The sequence below is a fragment of the Ornithorhynchus anatinus genome, chromosome 4 (assembly GCF_004115215.2).
Source record: "Ornithorhynchus anatinus isolate Pmale09 chromosome 4, mOrnAna1.pri.v4, whole genome shotgun sequence".
Classification (NCBI taxonomy): domain Eukaryota; kingdom Metazoa; phylum Chordata; class Mammalia; order Monotremata; family Ornithorhynchidae; genus Ornithorhynchus; species Ornithorhynchus anatinus.
In genome coordinates this window covers 57,375,620-57,392,920 of record NC_041731.1, presented here as the reverse complement: position 1 = coordinate 57,392,920, position 17,301 = coordinate 57,375,620, and the positions used below count along the sequence as shown (strand labels likewise).

Below are 17,301 nucleotides of genomic sequence, written 5' to 3'. Positions count from 1 at the left end.
CACATAGTAAATGCTTAAAAAAATCATAAAAAAGGCATTTATTGAACACTTACTGTGTGCAGAGCAGTGTACTACGAAGTAAAGCCCTCTTGGGGAATTATGTAGCCTCGGGACGCTGTGGCACATTGAACCCACTTCTCTTCTGTCCTTGGATGGAGTTCAAGGGGTTTGCCCTCTGGATAAGAAAGTGAAACCAGATTAGGCTCTACACCTTTGGAAATTCTGTCCGTGGTCTAGGTCCATGGTCACTGCTGTGTACTCTGGGAATGGCAGTGAAGGAGGTAGGGAGAGGGAAAAAAAGACTTTTGTCTAAGCAGATGTCCTCTAGGACTTTAATGACGGTAGACTTCAGGGGGTCAGGATGGCAGAACCACTAGATCTGCATGTTTAGATTATTTAAAAGTCATCAACCACATTTACTGACCACCTTCTCTATGCAGAGCACTGACCTAGCACTTGGGAGAGAATGGTAGTTGTTCTATCTCATGCTTACCAGTTGAGTGGTGCCATTTTGGCTCTTCTTCCCAGGACCAAAATACCTATTTAGTTGCCTAATTGACTCCACCGCATAATGTTGCCCCTATCCCTTAACGCACACCCTCTGATTTTGGAGGATGAAATAAAAACTTCTTTTTTGACTGCACACTGAATTGTCAACAGAGATATCAGTATGCTGGGGTAGGAAGAGGGGAAGGGTCAGAACACTTAACAGGAACTGGTTCACACTGGAAAAAGCTTCAGAGGAGGAAGTGGAGAAGGGAGGAGGGTTTAATTGATTGCCTATTGTATGTAGCACTGGGGAGAATGAAATAGAAGAGAAGCCACCTCAATGCCTTTTACCTTTCTCTTCTTTTTTCTCCTTATCTTTCTTCTCAATTGATTGCCTATTGTATGCAGCACTGGGGAGAATGCAATAGACTTAAACGAAGCCATCTCAGTGTCCTCTACCTTTCCCTTCTGCCCTCCTTTTTTTTGTCCTCCAGTTCCCCTTGTCTCTATACTTTATTCCCCCTTTAAATAGCCCTTTTCCAGTTTTTGAGTTTCAAAAATCAGGCCAAAAAAGTGGGACAAATTCGTTCCTAAATTTCTCGGCCCTTTTGTGATCTCAAAGACTGACTGTGTCTCTTTAAGTGACTAAATTGTTTCCAGGAACAGATTTGGGTTTGAGAAGAATTTGCCCCAACTTCTTACCCCTCATTTACAGTCCTCTAGACTGTAAGTTCTTGTGTCCGCTAATTCTGTTGTACTCTCCTGAGCACTTAGTACAGTATTTTGCATATAGTAAGCACAAAATAAATACCATTGATTGACTGATTTGTGGTCTTTTCTTCTAGTCAGTGTTCAAGAGTCAGGTAGCTAGGTTCTCCAAGAAAAGTTATATAAATTTAGCTTGGAAATGGCAGTAGATCCTCGATCCTGAGATGCCATACCAAGCAGAAATTTCTAACAGTTGGCTTGAAGGCTTTGTCAGCTTTCTCTTTCCTGTTAATCTATTCTCTTTTCCCACTGCAACCAAACTTCGTATTCTTCTTCTCCAGCTAACCTACTCGTTGTTTCTTTGTTCTCATCTCCCCATCACCATCCTCTTGCTCGCACCCTTCAATCAATCAGTCATATTTATTGAGAACTTACTATGTGCAGGGCACTGTACTAAACACTTGGGAGAGTACAGTGTAACAATTAAGAGGCACATTCCCTGCCCACAATAAGGTAAAGTTGTTCCTGCCTGAAGTCTCCCCTCCTTGGATTCAATCTCATTTATTAAGCACTTACTGTGTGCAGAGCACTGTACTAACTGCTTAAATATTATGGTACTTTTTAAGCACTTACGTGCCAAGCACTGTTCTAAGCATGAGATAGATACAAACCAATCAGATTGTACACAGTCGCTGTCCCACATGGGGCTCACAGTCTTGATCCTCATTTTATGGATGGGGTCATTAAGGCCCAGAGAAGTGAAGTGACTTGCCTGAGGTAACATAGCAGACAAGTTGACAAGGCAGAATTAGAACCCATGACCTTCTGACTCCCAGGCCCGTGCTCCTTCCACTAGGTCATGTTTCTGCTCCCATAATAGTTATGGTATTGGTTAAGTGCTATTCTAAATGCTGGGGTGGGTACAAGCAAATTGGGTTGGACACAGTCCCTGTCCCATATGGGGCTCACAGTCTCAATCAGATGAGCTAACAGAGGCACAGGGAAGTGAGGTGACTTGCCCAAAGTCACACAGCAGACAAGTGGAGGAATAAGGATTAGAACCTATGACCTTGCGACTCCCAGGCCCGAGCTCTATCTCCTAGACCGTGCTCTCCTTATCTGCCAGACCAGCGTGGCTCAGTGGAAAGAGCACGGGCTTTGGAGTCAGAGGTCATGGGTTCGAATCCCAGCCCGGCCACTTGTCAGCTGTGTGACTTTGGGCAAGTCACTTCACTTCTCTGTGCCTCAGTTACCTCATCTGTAAAATGGGGATTAAGACTGTGAGCCCCACGTGGGACAACCTGATTCCCCTGTGTCTACCTCAGCGCTTAGAACAGTGCTCGGCACATAGTAAGCGCTTAACAAATGCCCACATTATTATCATTAATCTCCCCACCTTCATATTACCTGTAGGAGGTCTTTCCTGATTCATTTTTAATTTCTCTTCCTTCAAACACTTTTTTTCCCCACCCTAAAAAAAAAAACCTCTGAATCGCACTGCTAGCTAGCTATCAATCCTTCTCCATCCTCAGATTCCTACTCTTTGCTAATTTTCCTTGATCTCTTGGCTGGCTATACATTGCAGGTGGCTTCTTTCTCCTGGAAACATCATCCAGGATGTTTGTTTTTTTCTGGTCAATCATCTGTTGATCTCCTCTTACTTTTCTGGCCAATACTTGTCCAACTTTCACCAGCTCTTTCGCTGCCTCTCACTCCCTAACGGTGGGAATACCTCAAGACCCCCTTTTGTATTCCTTTCTCTTCTCAGTTTACAGTCACTCTCTTGGGGAGCTCATTAATCAATCAACTGATGCTATTTATTCAACTCAACCACTCTCACAGCTTCAATTACCATCTCTATGCTGATGATAGGGAGACGTGACCTCTCACCTTGTCTGCAATCCCGAATGTATTAATGATAGTCATAAAATAATAATAATAATGATAATGTCGGTATTTGTTAAGCGCTTACTATGGGCCGAGCACTGTTCTAAGCTCTGGGGTAGATACAGGGTGATCAGGTTGTCCCTCGTGGGGCTCACAGTCTTAATCTCCATTTTACAGATGAGGTAACTGAGACCCAGAGAAGTTAAGTGGCTTGCCCAAGGTAACGCATAAGGCAAGTAGGGGAGCCAAGTCTCATCTTGTCCATGGCTTCAACTATGATCCTTATGCAAATAAAGGCCAAGTCGACCTTGCTAGCCCTGACCTAATGTCCTCTGCAATCTTGCATTTACTCTGGCCTCCAGGACATCTCTACATGGGTGTCCCTCTGGCACCACAAACTCTACATGTCACACACAAATTGAATTCCCCTTCTTTCTTCCTAACTTCTCTCCGCCACTAAAATTTACTCTTTCGCTTTCTGTCGTCTCCTTTGAAACAGCAAGTCAAGTGGTACTTTGTAGGCCCCTCTTCTTTGTGTGATTTTTGAAGGTTTGGTCTAAAGAATTTGCTTTTTATTAATCTTTGTTTATTCTGTATATGTGTATACTATTCTCTTTGTACCTTTTTTCCTCCACTTAATCTGGTCCTTGCACCGTATGACTTCGTGATACAGTATAGTCCTCTGTCGTTGAAGGTAAAAAAAAAAAAAAAAAAGCCTGTCTTAGTTATGTGGCAGGTCTCAGCAGCATTGCCTTCCAAACTGAAGTCAGTCTTTGATGAAATCCCAGTTCTGAGATATTTAACTACAGTATCTGGAGACCCCATTTGCCAAGATGATAAATTCTGTACTTTGATGCACTTCCTTTTCCGAGAAGCTGATTCTCCTGCTATAGCTTCTGACCAGGCCCGAGAGACACATCATCACATTTTTATGATGTGACTGTAGACTACAGTGGACTCACTTATATACATATCTTTAAATTGTACATTACAATTACTTATTTCTTCATACCAATGTCTGTCTCCCCCTCCAGACTGTAATCTTGTTATGTATGGGTAAGGGAACATGTCTGCTAATTCTGTTGTAGTCTCCCAAATCCTTAGTACAGTGCTCTGCACATAGTAAGTGCTCAATAAATACCATTGATTGATCTTTGGAAACTGGAGGAGAAAAGACCCTTCCCCTGGGTCACGCTCCAAAAGCTGCTGCTTGAGTTGCGTTGGGAGCCAGAATGGTTTGATGGAGAAAGAGCATATTAATAATAATAATAAGGGCATTCAAGCACTTACTATGTGCCAAGCACTGTTCTCATCACTGGGGTAGATACAAGGTAATCAGCTTGTCCCACATGGGGCTCACAGTCTTAATCCCCATTTTACAGATGAGGGAACTGAGGCACAGAGAGGTTTAGTGGCTTGCCCAAGATCACACAGCAGTCAAGTGGCAGAGCAGGGATTAGAACCCACCTCCTCTGACTCCTAAGCCCGGGCTCTTTCCACTGACCAGTGCTGCTTCTCTAAGTCTCCGCATGGGACTGAGATTCAGAACACCTGGGTTCTAGTCCCATCTTTGCCACTTAACTTCTAGGTGATCTGGAGCAAGTCGCTTAATTCCCCTGTGCCTCAACCTTCTTTTCAGTAAAATGGGGATAAAATACTTATTCTCTGTCTTTCTTAGACTGTGAACCCCAACTGTGACAGGGACAGTGTCTGATCTGATTGTCTAGTGCTTTCCCTGACCTTAGCATCATGCTTAGCAAATAATAAATATTTAATAAATACCATCATTATACTTAAAAATGTGCATTTTAAATTCAATCTGTGTATTTTCAATTCCACTATTTCATCATCAAATATTTGTACTAGTTACTGCTATATTCTAATTCTTTCTCCTACATTCACTACTTAGTACAGAGGTCTGCTCCTAGTAAGCACTCGATAAATACAATTGATTGATTTATCAATTATTTTGTCCATTGGTATTGTTAAATTTCACGTTCCTTCAGGGGCAGGCAAACTGTGTCTCCCAAGTGCTTAGGTTATTGCCTGACATTCAGCAGGTGCTCAACAAGTAGATTCTTAGTAAATAGAGAAACAGCATGGCTTAGTGAAAAGAGCACGGTCCCGGGAGTCAGAGGACCTGGATTCTAATCCTGATTCCGCCAAGTGTTTGCTGTGAGACCTCGGGCAAGCGCCTAATTTCTCTGTGCTTCAGTTTCCTCAACTGCGAAATGGGGATTTATGCTTGCTCCCCTCTTACTTAGACTGTGAGCAGGGAATGTTTTTACTTTGTTCTGTTGTACTCTCCCAAGTGCTCAGTACAATGCTCTGCGCACAGTAAGCGCTCAATAAATACAATTGATTGATTACTACTACTAATTATAACCACTGATTGATTGAGAACAGTGGCAGTGGTCAGTATCATCACAATATGGGTAAGTACTGGCGGGAACCAGTTGAGGGGAGCCTGAGGGCGAAGAGGCAGGAAGACCCTTGAGAACTCAAGGTTTGGGGGAGCCTTGTACTTGAATCAATCAATCATATTTATTGAGTGTTTACTGTGTGAAGAGCACTGTACTAAGCCCTTGTGCGACTACAGTATAACAATATAACAGAGTTGGTAGACATATTCTCTGCCCACAATGAGCTTACGTCTAGTCTCTCTCTGGATCCATTCAGCCTGGTCTTCTGGTGGTTCCGTGAAGCTCCTCTCACAAGTTCCTCTCTCTCTCTCTCTCCTTCCCTTTCTCTCTCTGCCCCTCCCTCCAATTTGTAGATAAAATGGATTTTGGATGATGAAAAACACCTGATACAAGAGGCAGAGTTTCTAATAAGCAATCAACATCAGTGCTGTGCTGTTATTTTGTTTTTATATTTATTAAGCACTATGTGCCAGGCACTGTTCTAAGTGCTGGGGTAGATATAAGCTAATTAATTGATACATTCATTCAGTTAGTAGTATTTATTGAGCACCCACTATGCATGGAGCTCAGTGCTTGGGAGAGTACAATATAATGTTAAACAGACACATTCCCTGCCCAGAATGAGCTCACAGTCTGGAGAGGGGGAGGCAGATATTGATATGAATAAATCAACTACAGATATGTACATAAGTGCTATGGGGCTGGGAAGGGGGAAGAATAAAGGGAAAAAGTGGAAAGTCAGGGTGATGCAGAAGGAATGGGAGAAGAGGAAAGGAGAGACTTAATCAGGGAAGGCCTCTTGGAGATGTGCCTTCAATAAGGCTTCGAAACGGGGAAGAGTGACTGTCGGTTGGATTTGAGGAGGGAGGGCATTCCAGGCCAGAGGCAAGAGGTGAGGGGTTGGCGGCGAGGTAGGCAAGATGGAGCCACAGTGAGAAGGATAGCATTAGAAGAGCAAATGTATGGACTGGGTCATAGTAGGAGAGTAGTGAGTTGGGGTAAGAGGTTGGACACAGTCCCTGTCCTACTTTGGGCTCCCAGTCTTAATCGCCATTTTACAGATGAGATAACTGAGGCACGGGAATGTGAAGTGACTTGCCCAAGTTCACAGAGCAGACAAGTGGAAAAATCAGATTAGAACCCAGGTCCTTCTGACTCCCAGGCCTGTGTTCTATCCACTAGGCCGTGCTGCTTCCCCCGTGTCAGTTCAATAGATCAATTTTATGATATTGTAAATTCCATTGTAAATGAAATGACTTGAAAGTCAATCAATGATCAGTCATTTATCAAATATTTGTACAATCGCGTAAGACTGTATAAAATACCAGCCAGTGACAAAAAGCTTTACCCCAATTTTTAACCTCTCTCAAATCCTAACTTTAACACAATCCTCACCCTAGAGCCAGTCCCTACCCTCACCCTTTCCCCATCCCACTCTTAACCCAAAACTAACCTTAATCTTACGTCCAAACTCACCGATGAATTCTTTTAAACACCTGAACATTATTACTGTTTTGATTAAGCTCTCTTTTCCCTGGCTTCCCCTCTCTTCTGCATTGTCTATGCACTTGGAGCTGTGACTTTTGGGCATTTGATATTCTCTCCACCCTCAATTCTCTCCACCCTCAACCCCACAGCACGTGGAAACATAACTTTGAATTATATATTATAAATTATTCATATTAATGTCTGTCTCTCCCTCTAGGCTGTAAATTTGTGGTGGGCAGGGGAATGTGACTGCCAATTCTGTGGTATTGTTCTCTCCCATGTGCTTAATACAGTGCTCTGCACATAGTAAGCGCTCAATAAATTCCATCGATCGTGATGGTTTAACAATAGATTTGCTGCTCTGCTAGGTGTACCACCACCCTGTCTTCTGATTTGCCACAAGAAACATCATACTGTTGTTATTATGATGGTAATTTTTGTTTTAGTTATCGGCTTTGAAGCGGCATGGCTCGATGGAGAGAGCACGGGCCTGGGAGTCAGAAGGACCTGGGTTCTAATCCCAGCTCCGCCACTTGTCTGCTGTGTGACCTTGGGCAAGTCACTTCACTCTCTGTGCCTCTGTTGCCCCATCTGTAAAATGGGGATTAAGACTGTGAGCCCTAGCTTGTCCAACTAGCTGTAGTCCAACCCGATTACCTTGTTTTTAACTCCAGCGCTTAGGACAGTGCCTGGCACAGAGTAAGTGCTTAACAAATACCACCATTATTATTTTTATAAAGTTGGGGAAGTCGATTTTTATAGATCTCTTGTTCCTTTTGAGATTTACCTCATTCGGATCTTAGAAAGGGTGACTCTGGAAGCCGGACTAATGATTCTGAAGCCATCTGACACGAGTCCCACGTGAGAGTCCCCCACAGGGTCATCGTTCCGTTAGAGAAGAAACAGCGTGGCCCAGTTGAAAGAGCACAGGGCCCAGAGTCAAGGGACCTGAGTTCATTCAACCATATTTATTGAGCACTTACCGTGTGCAGAGCACTGTACTAAGCGCTTGGAAAGTGCAATACAGCCATAAAGAGAGACAATCCCTAGTTCTGGGGTAGATACAAGGTGATCAGGTTGTCCCACTTGGGGTTTACAGTCTTAATCCCCATTTTACAGATGAGGCAATTGAGATACAGAGGAGTGAAGTGGTTTGCCCAGGTCCCACTGCAGACAAGAGGCGGAGCCGGGGTTAGAACCCACATCCTCTGACTCCCAAGCCCACGCTCCTTCCACTAAGCCACTAAACCACACTGCTTCTCAGACGTGGGAACAGTCTGAAATCTCCCTGAATAATAACAACAACTGTGGGTATGCACTGAGCGCTTACTACGTGCCAAGCACTGTGCTAAATACTAGGGTAGAAGCAGCGTGGCTCAGTGGAAAGAGCCCGGGCTTGGGAGTCAGAGGTCATGGGTACGAATCCCAGCTCCGCCACTTGTCAGCTGTGTGACTGTGGGCAAGTCACTTCACTTCTCGGTTGCCTCAGTTACCTCATCTGTAAAATGGGGATTAACTGTGAGCCTCATATGGGACAACCTAATTACCCTGTATCTCCCCCAGCACTTAGAACAGTGCTCTGTATGTAGTGAGCGCTTAAATACCAACATTATTATTATTTGAGAAGCAGCGTGGCGCAGTGGAAAGAGCACGGGCTTTGGAGTCAGGGCTCATGAGTTCGAATCCCAGCTCTGCCACTTGTCAGCTGTGTGACTGTGGGCAAATCACTTAACTTCTCTGTGCCTCAGTTCCCTCATCTGTAAAATGGGGATTAAGGCTGTGAGCCCCACGTGGGACAACCTGATTCCCCTGTGTCTCCCCCAGTGCTTAGAACAGTGCTCGGCACATAGTAAGCGCTTAACAAATACCATCATTGTTATTATTATTGTACTGGACCTATTCCGCTCCACCACTTGCCTGCTATGTGAGTGAACAAGTCACTTAACTTCCCTATGCCTCAGGATCCCCATCTGTAAAATGGTGATTAAATATCCAGCGTGGCTCAGTGGAAAGAGCCTGGGCTTGGGAGTCAGAAGTCATGGGTTCTAATCCCGGCTCTGCCACTTGTCAGCTGTGTGACTGTGGGCAAGTCAGTTAACTTCTCTGTGCCTCAGTTCCCTCATCTGGAAAATAGGGAGGAAGACTGTGAGCCTCACGTGGGACAACCTGATTACCCTGTATCTACCCCAGCGCTTAGAACAGTGCTCTGCACATAGTAAGCGCTTAACAAATACCAACATTATTATATCCGTTCTACCTCCTACTTGGACTGTTAGCCCCATGTGGGACAGGGATCGTGTCTGACTTGATAGTCTTGTATCTACCGTAGTGTTCGGTACAGTGGTTGGCACATAGGAAGTGCATAACAAATACTATTACGATTATGTCCTTGGAAACAGATGGTGGAGGTGCAGATACTTGATTTTTTTCAGACTTCTGGGGGACAGAATCTTGGGCTGAATAGAATGTTGGTCTAACTCAATAATGGCACTGTTTTTGGTTTTCTAATCCCACAGGATAAGCACAGACAAACCCTTCTGACATGACATCACCCTAATGTTTTTCAGTTCTTTCACGCTGAATTTTGGTAAAAAGGTACTAACACGGGCACACATGACTCGGCTAACAACGTAGATTTCTATTAAGAGATGGGAATTTTGCATGTTTTTCCACCCTAATTTTGGCCCTTGAAGACTCAGCCTAAATCTAAATTTTATTTTCTCTTTTTTTCTTTTCTGTACCAGACGGTTGGATACAGTGATGTTGGTAACTTTAGCGGTCCCCTGAAACCCATGAATTTCACAGTTCAGGAAGCTTCCTTAGTAGGAGTCATATTCCAGGTAATGATTACCCCTGGGTCGTAGCTGTCTTGATGCAGCAGGTACTGTTTGATGAACTTTGACTCCTATTATACCACAGTGAGGCGATGAGCCCTTTTTAATAGAGGAAGGACAAATCTCTTTATCAAATGAACTCTCCCGGGCTAAATTGCATGGAGGGAAAGGGGTAACCGGCAATGTGAGAGGTTTATATTTATACACTGATCTAGAGTGGATATCGATGGACATCGATGCATTCTGAACGTGAAGCCCGATGAGACCACTTCCCGCCTCTCGGGGCTCCAGGGTTCACCCACCACGATTCCGAGTAGAGATTGAGACGTTCTTCTGCGTATTAAAAATATTAAACTCCAATACAGAATGTCACCTGTCTTTGATAGAGAGCAAGCTAATTCCCCAGGGTTGGATATCCCCATAATAGCGGAGCTATTCATTATGTAGAGTAGGAGGAATTGGGTCATTTAAGAAACATATGCTCCCCCCATCATTGTTTGGCCTCAACAATGTTCTCTGGGCATCGTCTTACCAAAGTTATCGTGATATATGACTTATTTCTTCCTTGGGTACAATCTGATGGGAAAAGAGAAATGACTTTCATTTTTAGGTGTTTGGTACAATAGGATTTCCCTCTCAGGATCGGACTTGCAGAGTTTCCAGCACTCTACCAGTCTCGGCTATGGGAGGGAGAGTCAAGGAGGCATACTCATTCCATGCCTAGCTTGGCCAGTGACTAGCGAGTGGAAGGCAATGGTAAACCCCTTCCGTATTTTGACCGAGAAAAGTCTACGGATACACTACTGGAACGATGGCAGACGGAGGTGGGGTGTTCCGGGAGAGATATGTCCATGGAGTCACTGTGGTTCGGGAACGACTCGACAACATAAGACAATGGGATTTCTTTAGTGAGTTAGATTGTTTTGGGTTTTTTGACTTCCCACACATCTAGAAAGAGCAAATTGTGAACGAATCTGTGAGGAAATCAAACCAATTTCTGACGTTCTCTGGATCTTTCGTCACAATGCCCTATTCTTCTTCCTCCTTGCAGTTTAAGGTCAGTCCTCCTGCCCAGACAGTTAAGCTGACTGGTGAAACTGATGACATCATTTGCATCAAACCAGAAACCGGGTGGCTGTATCTCAATGGAACTCTTGATTGGGAGAAAAGATCTGCCCACAGGCTCCAGGTGAACAGAAACACGTTCTGTAGCCCTCATCCCCATCCCAACGCATAATCTAATCCAGGAAACTCTTCTGTTGCTTCTGAAATCACTTGCCAGCCTCCATTTCATTTTGAGCATCACCTTTTTTTTCCAGTCTCCCCTGCAGTCAGCTCAGGAGACATATTTCTTTCAACTTTCTGACCAAAAGAATTGAACTCACATTTTCCTGATTTTACTCAGGAGCATTTGCTCTTCAATCATACATATATATATATACACACACACATATTTTGAGCACTCGTGTGCAAAGCACTGCACTAAATGCTTGGGAATATGCATGCAGAAGCAGCGTGATCTAGTGGCAAGAGCATGGGCTTGAGAGTCAGAGGATGCGGGTTCTAAGCAGAGATTAGAAGTGACTTGCCCAAGGTCACACAGCAGACAAGTGGCAGATCTGAGATTAAAACACACAACCTTCTGACTCCCAGGCCTGCGATCTGGCCACGGGGAAAGCTGTCGCTACTTTGAAGGGATACTCAGGTCTTCATCATTGGTGGGTTTTTTTCTTTTCTGAGCGCTAAGTGTGTGCCCTGGACTAAGTGCTTTCGGGCCTAGAAACCACGCTGGGGAAGACCCTCTGCAATCGAGAGCAGCCATATCAGCCTAGTGTAATAATAATAATTATAATTGTGGTATCGGTTAAGCTCTTACTACGTGTCAAGTACTGTACTAAGCGCTGGCGTAGGCACAGTGTCATCAAGAGCCACGGGGGTACACAGTCTTCTAAGTAGGAGGTAGAATAGGTATTGAATCCCCATTTTGCGGATGAGGGAACCGAGGCACAGAGAATCTCAGTAATTTGCCCAAGGTCACATAGCAGCCAAGTGGAAGAGCGGGGATTAGGACTCCTCACCATTGGCTTTAAAGTCCTCAATCCCCTTGCCCCCTCCTACCTCACCACACTACTCTCCTACTACAGCCCAGCCTGCACACTTCACTCCCCTAACGCCAACCTTCTCACTGTGCCTCCCTCTCGTCGCCAAACGCTCATCCACCTCCTGCCTCTGGCCTGGAACGCCCTCCCTCCTCAAATCCAACAATGACCCTCCCCTCTTTCAAAGCCTTATTGAAGGCACGTCTCCTCCCAGAAGCCTTCCTTGACTGAGCCCTCCTTTCCTCTTCCACTCCCTTCTGACTCGCTCCCTTTATTCTTTCCCCGTCCCAGCCCCACAGCACTGGTGTCCATATCTGTCATTTATTTATTTATATTAATGTCCGTCTCCCCTTTCTAGATTATGAGCTCATCGTGGGCAGGGAATGCCTTAGAGAAGCAGCGCGGTTTAGCGGAAAGAGCCCGGGCTTGGGAGTCAGAGGTCGTGGGTTCTCATCCCGACTCCACCACTTGTCTGCTGTGTGACCTTGGGCAAGTCATTTAACTTCTTGTGCCTCGGTTACCTCATCTATACAGTGGGGATTAAGACTACGAACCCCACGTGGGACAACATCGCATCTCCCCCAGCGCTTAGAACAGTGAATGGCATTCATTCATTTAGTCAATCGTATTTATTGAGCACTTACCGCGTGCAGAGTACTGTACTAAGCGCTTGGAAAGTACAATTCGGCAACAGATAGAGACGATTCCTACCCAACGACGGGCTCACAGTCTAGCAGGGGTAGACAGACAACAAAAAACAAGTAGACAGGCACATAGTAAGCGCCTAACAAATACCATAATTATTCTTATTGTTGTACTGTTCTACTATACTCCCCCAACACCAAGTCCAGTGCTCCGCACACAGTAAGCACTCAATAAATATGATCGAATGAATGAACCCTTGACTCAGCAGCTGCTCTGGTAACATTCGCAGGTTCTCTCTCCCACTTTCCAGCTGGCAGCATTGTTCTAAGCACTTGGGAGAGTACAATAGAACAGAAAACAGACACATTCCCTGTCCACAATGAGCTTACGGTCTAGAGGAACCCGGACTCACTTGGGACAGCTTCTGAGTGCTCTGCACAGAGTAAGCGCTTAACAAATACGATTGAATGAATAAAAACTTCTCTCTGGGGCCTCTCCCTATTTCCTCCCCGTTTCAGGTGGCAGGTCTGGATGCCAGAGGGACGACAGTCGAGGGCCCTTATCCGATCGTTATCATCGTGACAGACATCAATGACAACCAGCCGGTTTTCACCCAGGAAAATTTCAAGGGCTCCGTGAGAGAGAATTCCCGACCAGGTAAGGAACGGGATCCCGAGAACCTAGTGGGGATTGAGGAGGGAGGGAAGCAGAGAGTGGATCTTCTCGCACTGAGTTGCCTATTCATAGGTCAGGTTGATTCCCTCTCATCCTTCCAGAAGCTCCACAATTTTTTTTAAACGGTATCTGTTAAGCGCTGACTGTGTGCCAGGCACTGTACTAACCGCTGGGATCGATACAATCTAATCAGGTTGGACACAGTCTATGTCCCACCTGGGGCTCACAGTTTTAATCCCTATTTTATAGCTGAGGTTACCCAGGGCAGTGAAGTGACTTGCCCAAGGTCCCATAGCAGACAAGTGGCAGAGATAGGATCAGAACACAGGTCCTTCTGACTCCCAGGCCTGGGGCCTATCCACTAGGCCATGCTGCTTCTCAATTTCTGAAGAGAAGCAGTGTGGCTCAGTGGAAAAGAGCACGGGCTTGGGAGTCAGAGGTCATGGGTTCGAATCCCTGCTCTGTCACTTGTCAGCTGTGTGACTGTGGGCAAGTCATTTCACTTCTCTGTGCCTCAGTTACCTCATCTGTAAAATGGGGATGAAGACTGTGAGCCTCATGTGGGACAACCTGATTACCCTATATCTACCCCAGCGCTTAGGACAGTGCTCTGCACATAGTAAGCGCTTAACAAATACCAAGATTATTATTCCCCGGAGGCATCATTCATTCATTCAGTCGTATTTATGGAACGCTTACTCTGTGCAAAGCATTGTCCTAAGAATTTGGGAGAGGATAACAAGGAACGGATACGTTCCTGCCCACGATGAACTCACAGTCTAGGGGGTCATGCTGGCCCAAGGTACCAAAATAGTCTACCCTGCTTTGGGGCTTAGGTACTCAGTGTTCACAGAGTGTTCTGACCCTCTTTCTGGCTGGGAATTCAGGACCTTCTCAGTCAAGATCTAAAATACAAAAGTGCTAAGGGGGGCTGTTGAGCGGGTGTGACTAGGGTTTTGTGAATTCGGGAAGCAGCGTGGCCTAGTAGATGCCCCTGGGAGTCAGAAGGACCTGGGTTCTAATCCTGGTTTTGCCACTTGTCTTCTGTGTGACCTTGGGTAAGTCACTTCACTTCTGGGCCTCAGGTGCCTCATCTGAAAAATGGGGATTAAGACCCTGAAGCCCTACTGAGAGCTCACCTCCTCCAGGAGGCCTTTGCAGACTCAGCCCTCCCTTTCCCTCTGCCTCTCCTCCCCTCTCCACTTCCCCCACTCCCTCCCTCTGCTCTACCCCTTTCCCCTCCCCACACCACGTGTGTATATTTATATTATTTATTACTTATTATGCAGAGCACTGTACTAAGCGCTTGGAATGGACAAATCGGTAACAGATACAGTCCCTGCCCTTTGATGGGTTTAAGACAGCATGCGGGGAGAATTTCGGGAGCGGCGTGGCCTAGTGGATAGAGCACAGGCCTGGGAGTCCGAAGGACCTGGATTCTAATCCCACCTCTGCCACATGTCTGCTGTGACCTTGGGCAAATCACTTCCCTTCACTTCTCTGGGTCCCAGTTACCTCAGCTGTAAAAGAAGGATTAAGACTGTGATCCCCATGTGGGACATGGACTGTCTCTAACCTTATTATCTTGTATCTACCCCAGCGCTTAGTACAGTTTCTGGCACATAGTAAGCACTTAAATACCATAAAACAAATTATGAGAAGTTTATTTTGGGACATGAACTAGAGTGAGGTGAGAAAATCAATCAATCGCTTGTATTTATCGATTGCTTACTATGTGCAAAGCACCTTATTAAGTGCTTGGGAGAGTAGAATATGACAGTTGGTAGACATATTCCCTGCCCACAGTGAGTTTACATTCTAGAGGAGGATATAGACTTTAATATAAGTAAACGAATTACAGAAATGTACATAAGTGTCACAGGGCTGAGGGAGGGGTGAATAAAGGATGCCAATCCAAGTGCAAGGGTGGCACGGAGTGGGAGGAGAGGAAATGAGGGCTTAAGGAAGATCTCTTGGCAGAGATGTGCTTTTAATCTGGGTTTGAAGGTCAGGAGAGTGATCATCTCTCAGATATAAAGAGGCCGGGCGTGCCAGGTCAGAGGCAGGACGTGGGGGAGGGTTCAGAGGCGAGAGACACAAGATGGAGGAATGGTGAGTAGGTTGGCATTAGAGGAGTAAACTGTTTGGACTGGGTTGCAGTAGGAAAGCAGTAAAGTCAGGTAGGGGAGGGCAAGGTGACTGAGTGTTTTCCAGTCAATGGTAAGGAGTTTCCATTTGATGCAGAGGTTCTTGAGAACCAGCGTGGCGTAGTGGATAGAGCATGGGCTGGCAATCAGAAGATCATGGTTTCTAGTCTGCTGTGTGGCCTTGGGCAAGTCACTTCACTTCCCTATGTCTCAGTTACCTCATCTGGAAAATGGGGATTAGACTGTGAGCCCCATGTGGGACATGGAGTGGGACATGGAGTGGGTCTAACCTGATTTGCTTGTATCCACTCCAAAGCTTAGTATAGTGTCTGGCACATAGTAAACACTTAACAAATGCCATGATTATCATCATCATTATTATTGAGGAGTGGGAAAACGTGGACTGAATGGCTTTGTAAAAAAAAAAAATGATCCGGGCAGCAGAGGGAAGAGAAGCTAAAGAGGCTTAGGTGAAATGGATGAATGAACTTGAAACCACTATTGAGGATTTTGTAGTGGAGGGGGATGGGCAGTCCGCCAGGGGTTTGGCTTTGTTGCGGAAGAGGATTGTGACATGGTTAAAGTGATGATGAGAAAGAAAACTGATTTCTAATTGAAGAAAGAGGGAAGATCTTGGGCCAGTAGAAAGAGTACAGGCCTGGGAGACAGAGGAACTGGCTTCCCATTCCAGCTCCACTGCTTTCCTTCTGTGTGATCTTGGGAAAGCCACTTCACTTCTCTGTGCCTCAGTTACCTCATCTGTAAAATGGAGGCTAAGACTGTGAGCCGCATGTGGGACATGGACTGTGACCAACCTGATTAGCTTGTATCTATCTAAGTGGCTAGTACAGTGCCTGGCACACAGTCAGCGTGTAACAAATAACATTAATAAAAAAAATCACCAGAGTCCAGTAGGAAATAACTTGGGCCAGGACCACGGATTTTGCTGTGATAATGGGGAGAAAGAGGAAGATGTGGGAGTTGAGAAGAAAAGAAAAGGCCAACTATTTTAGCAATGGATTAGATGTGGGTTGTTCACAGTGGGTTCTGCAAAGTGATTCAACTCCGTCAAAACCGCAAAGGCATGAAGGAGAATAAAGACAGGGAAATGACTTTCAGGAGGGTAGGATGTTGTTGAAGGTGCTATCACATACATATTCGGGGAAAGCATTGTTTGGGAAACTCCTCTAGAGGGGATGAGGAAAAAGTTTAATCCAATCCATCAATTAATTGCATTTATTGTTTACTGGGTTCAGAGCACTAAGCACTTGGGAGAGTAAAATATAACAGGTAGACATGCTCCCTGCCCAAAATGGACTTTCAGTCTAAATAGTTGTATTTTTTGAGTGTCTACTCTTCATGATTTAGAATTATAATTGTGGCATTTATTGAACACTTACTAGGTACCAAAAAATGTAAAAAGTGTTGGGGTGGATGCACTATAAGGAGAGAACTGTATTAAGGGCTTTGGAGAGTACAATAGAATTAATGTGATTCCCGTTCTCAATTAATTTAGTAATAATTACGGTATTTGTTAAGCACTTGCTATGTGCCAGACACTCTACCCCAGACACTGGGGTGGATATAATGGAAGCAGATCAGACCCAGTCCCCGTCCCACCTGAGGATCACAGGCTAAGAAGGAGGGAGGAGAGGTATTTTATCCTCATTTTACTGATGAAGGCAGAGAAGCTGAGCTCACAATAGAAGGTAGGGAGGCAGACGCTAAAACTCAGTGAATTCTGGTGGATAATACCCAGTTCTGCCAGTTGCCTGCTGGGCGTCCTTGGGCAAGTCACTTAACTTTTCTGTGCTTCAGTTTCCTCGTCAGTAGAATGGGGATTCAATTATCCTGCTGTCCCTCCTACTTAAACTGTGAGCCCCATGTGGGACAGGGACTGTGTCCG

General features: G+C 45.2%; 1 protein-coding gene across 1 annotated transcript in view; it reads left to right on the top strand.

The window, feature by feature from the left end:
- Positions 1 to 17,301, top strand: part of CDH17 (cadherin 17) — a 73,839-nt gene that overhangs the window by 10,911 nt on the left and 45,627 nt on the right. Inside the window, exons 2-4 of the mRNA XM_029062162.2 lie at positions 9,740 to 9,835; positions 10,881 to 11,018; positions 13,092 to 13,230. Of these exons, the coding sequence (XP_028917995.1) occupies positions 9,740 to 9,835; positions 10,881 to 11,018; positions 13,092 to 13,230 (373 nt within the window). The remainder of the gene's footprint in view (positions 1 to 9,739; positions 9,836 to 10,880; positions 11,019 to 13,091; positions 13,231 to 17,301) is intronic.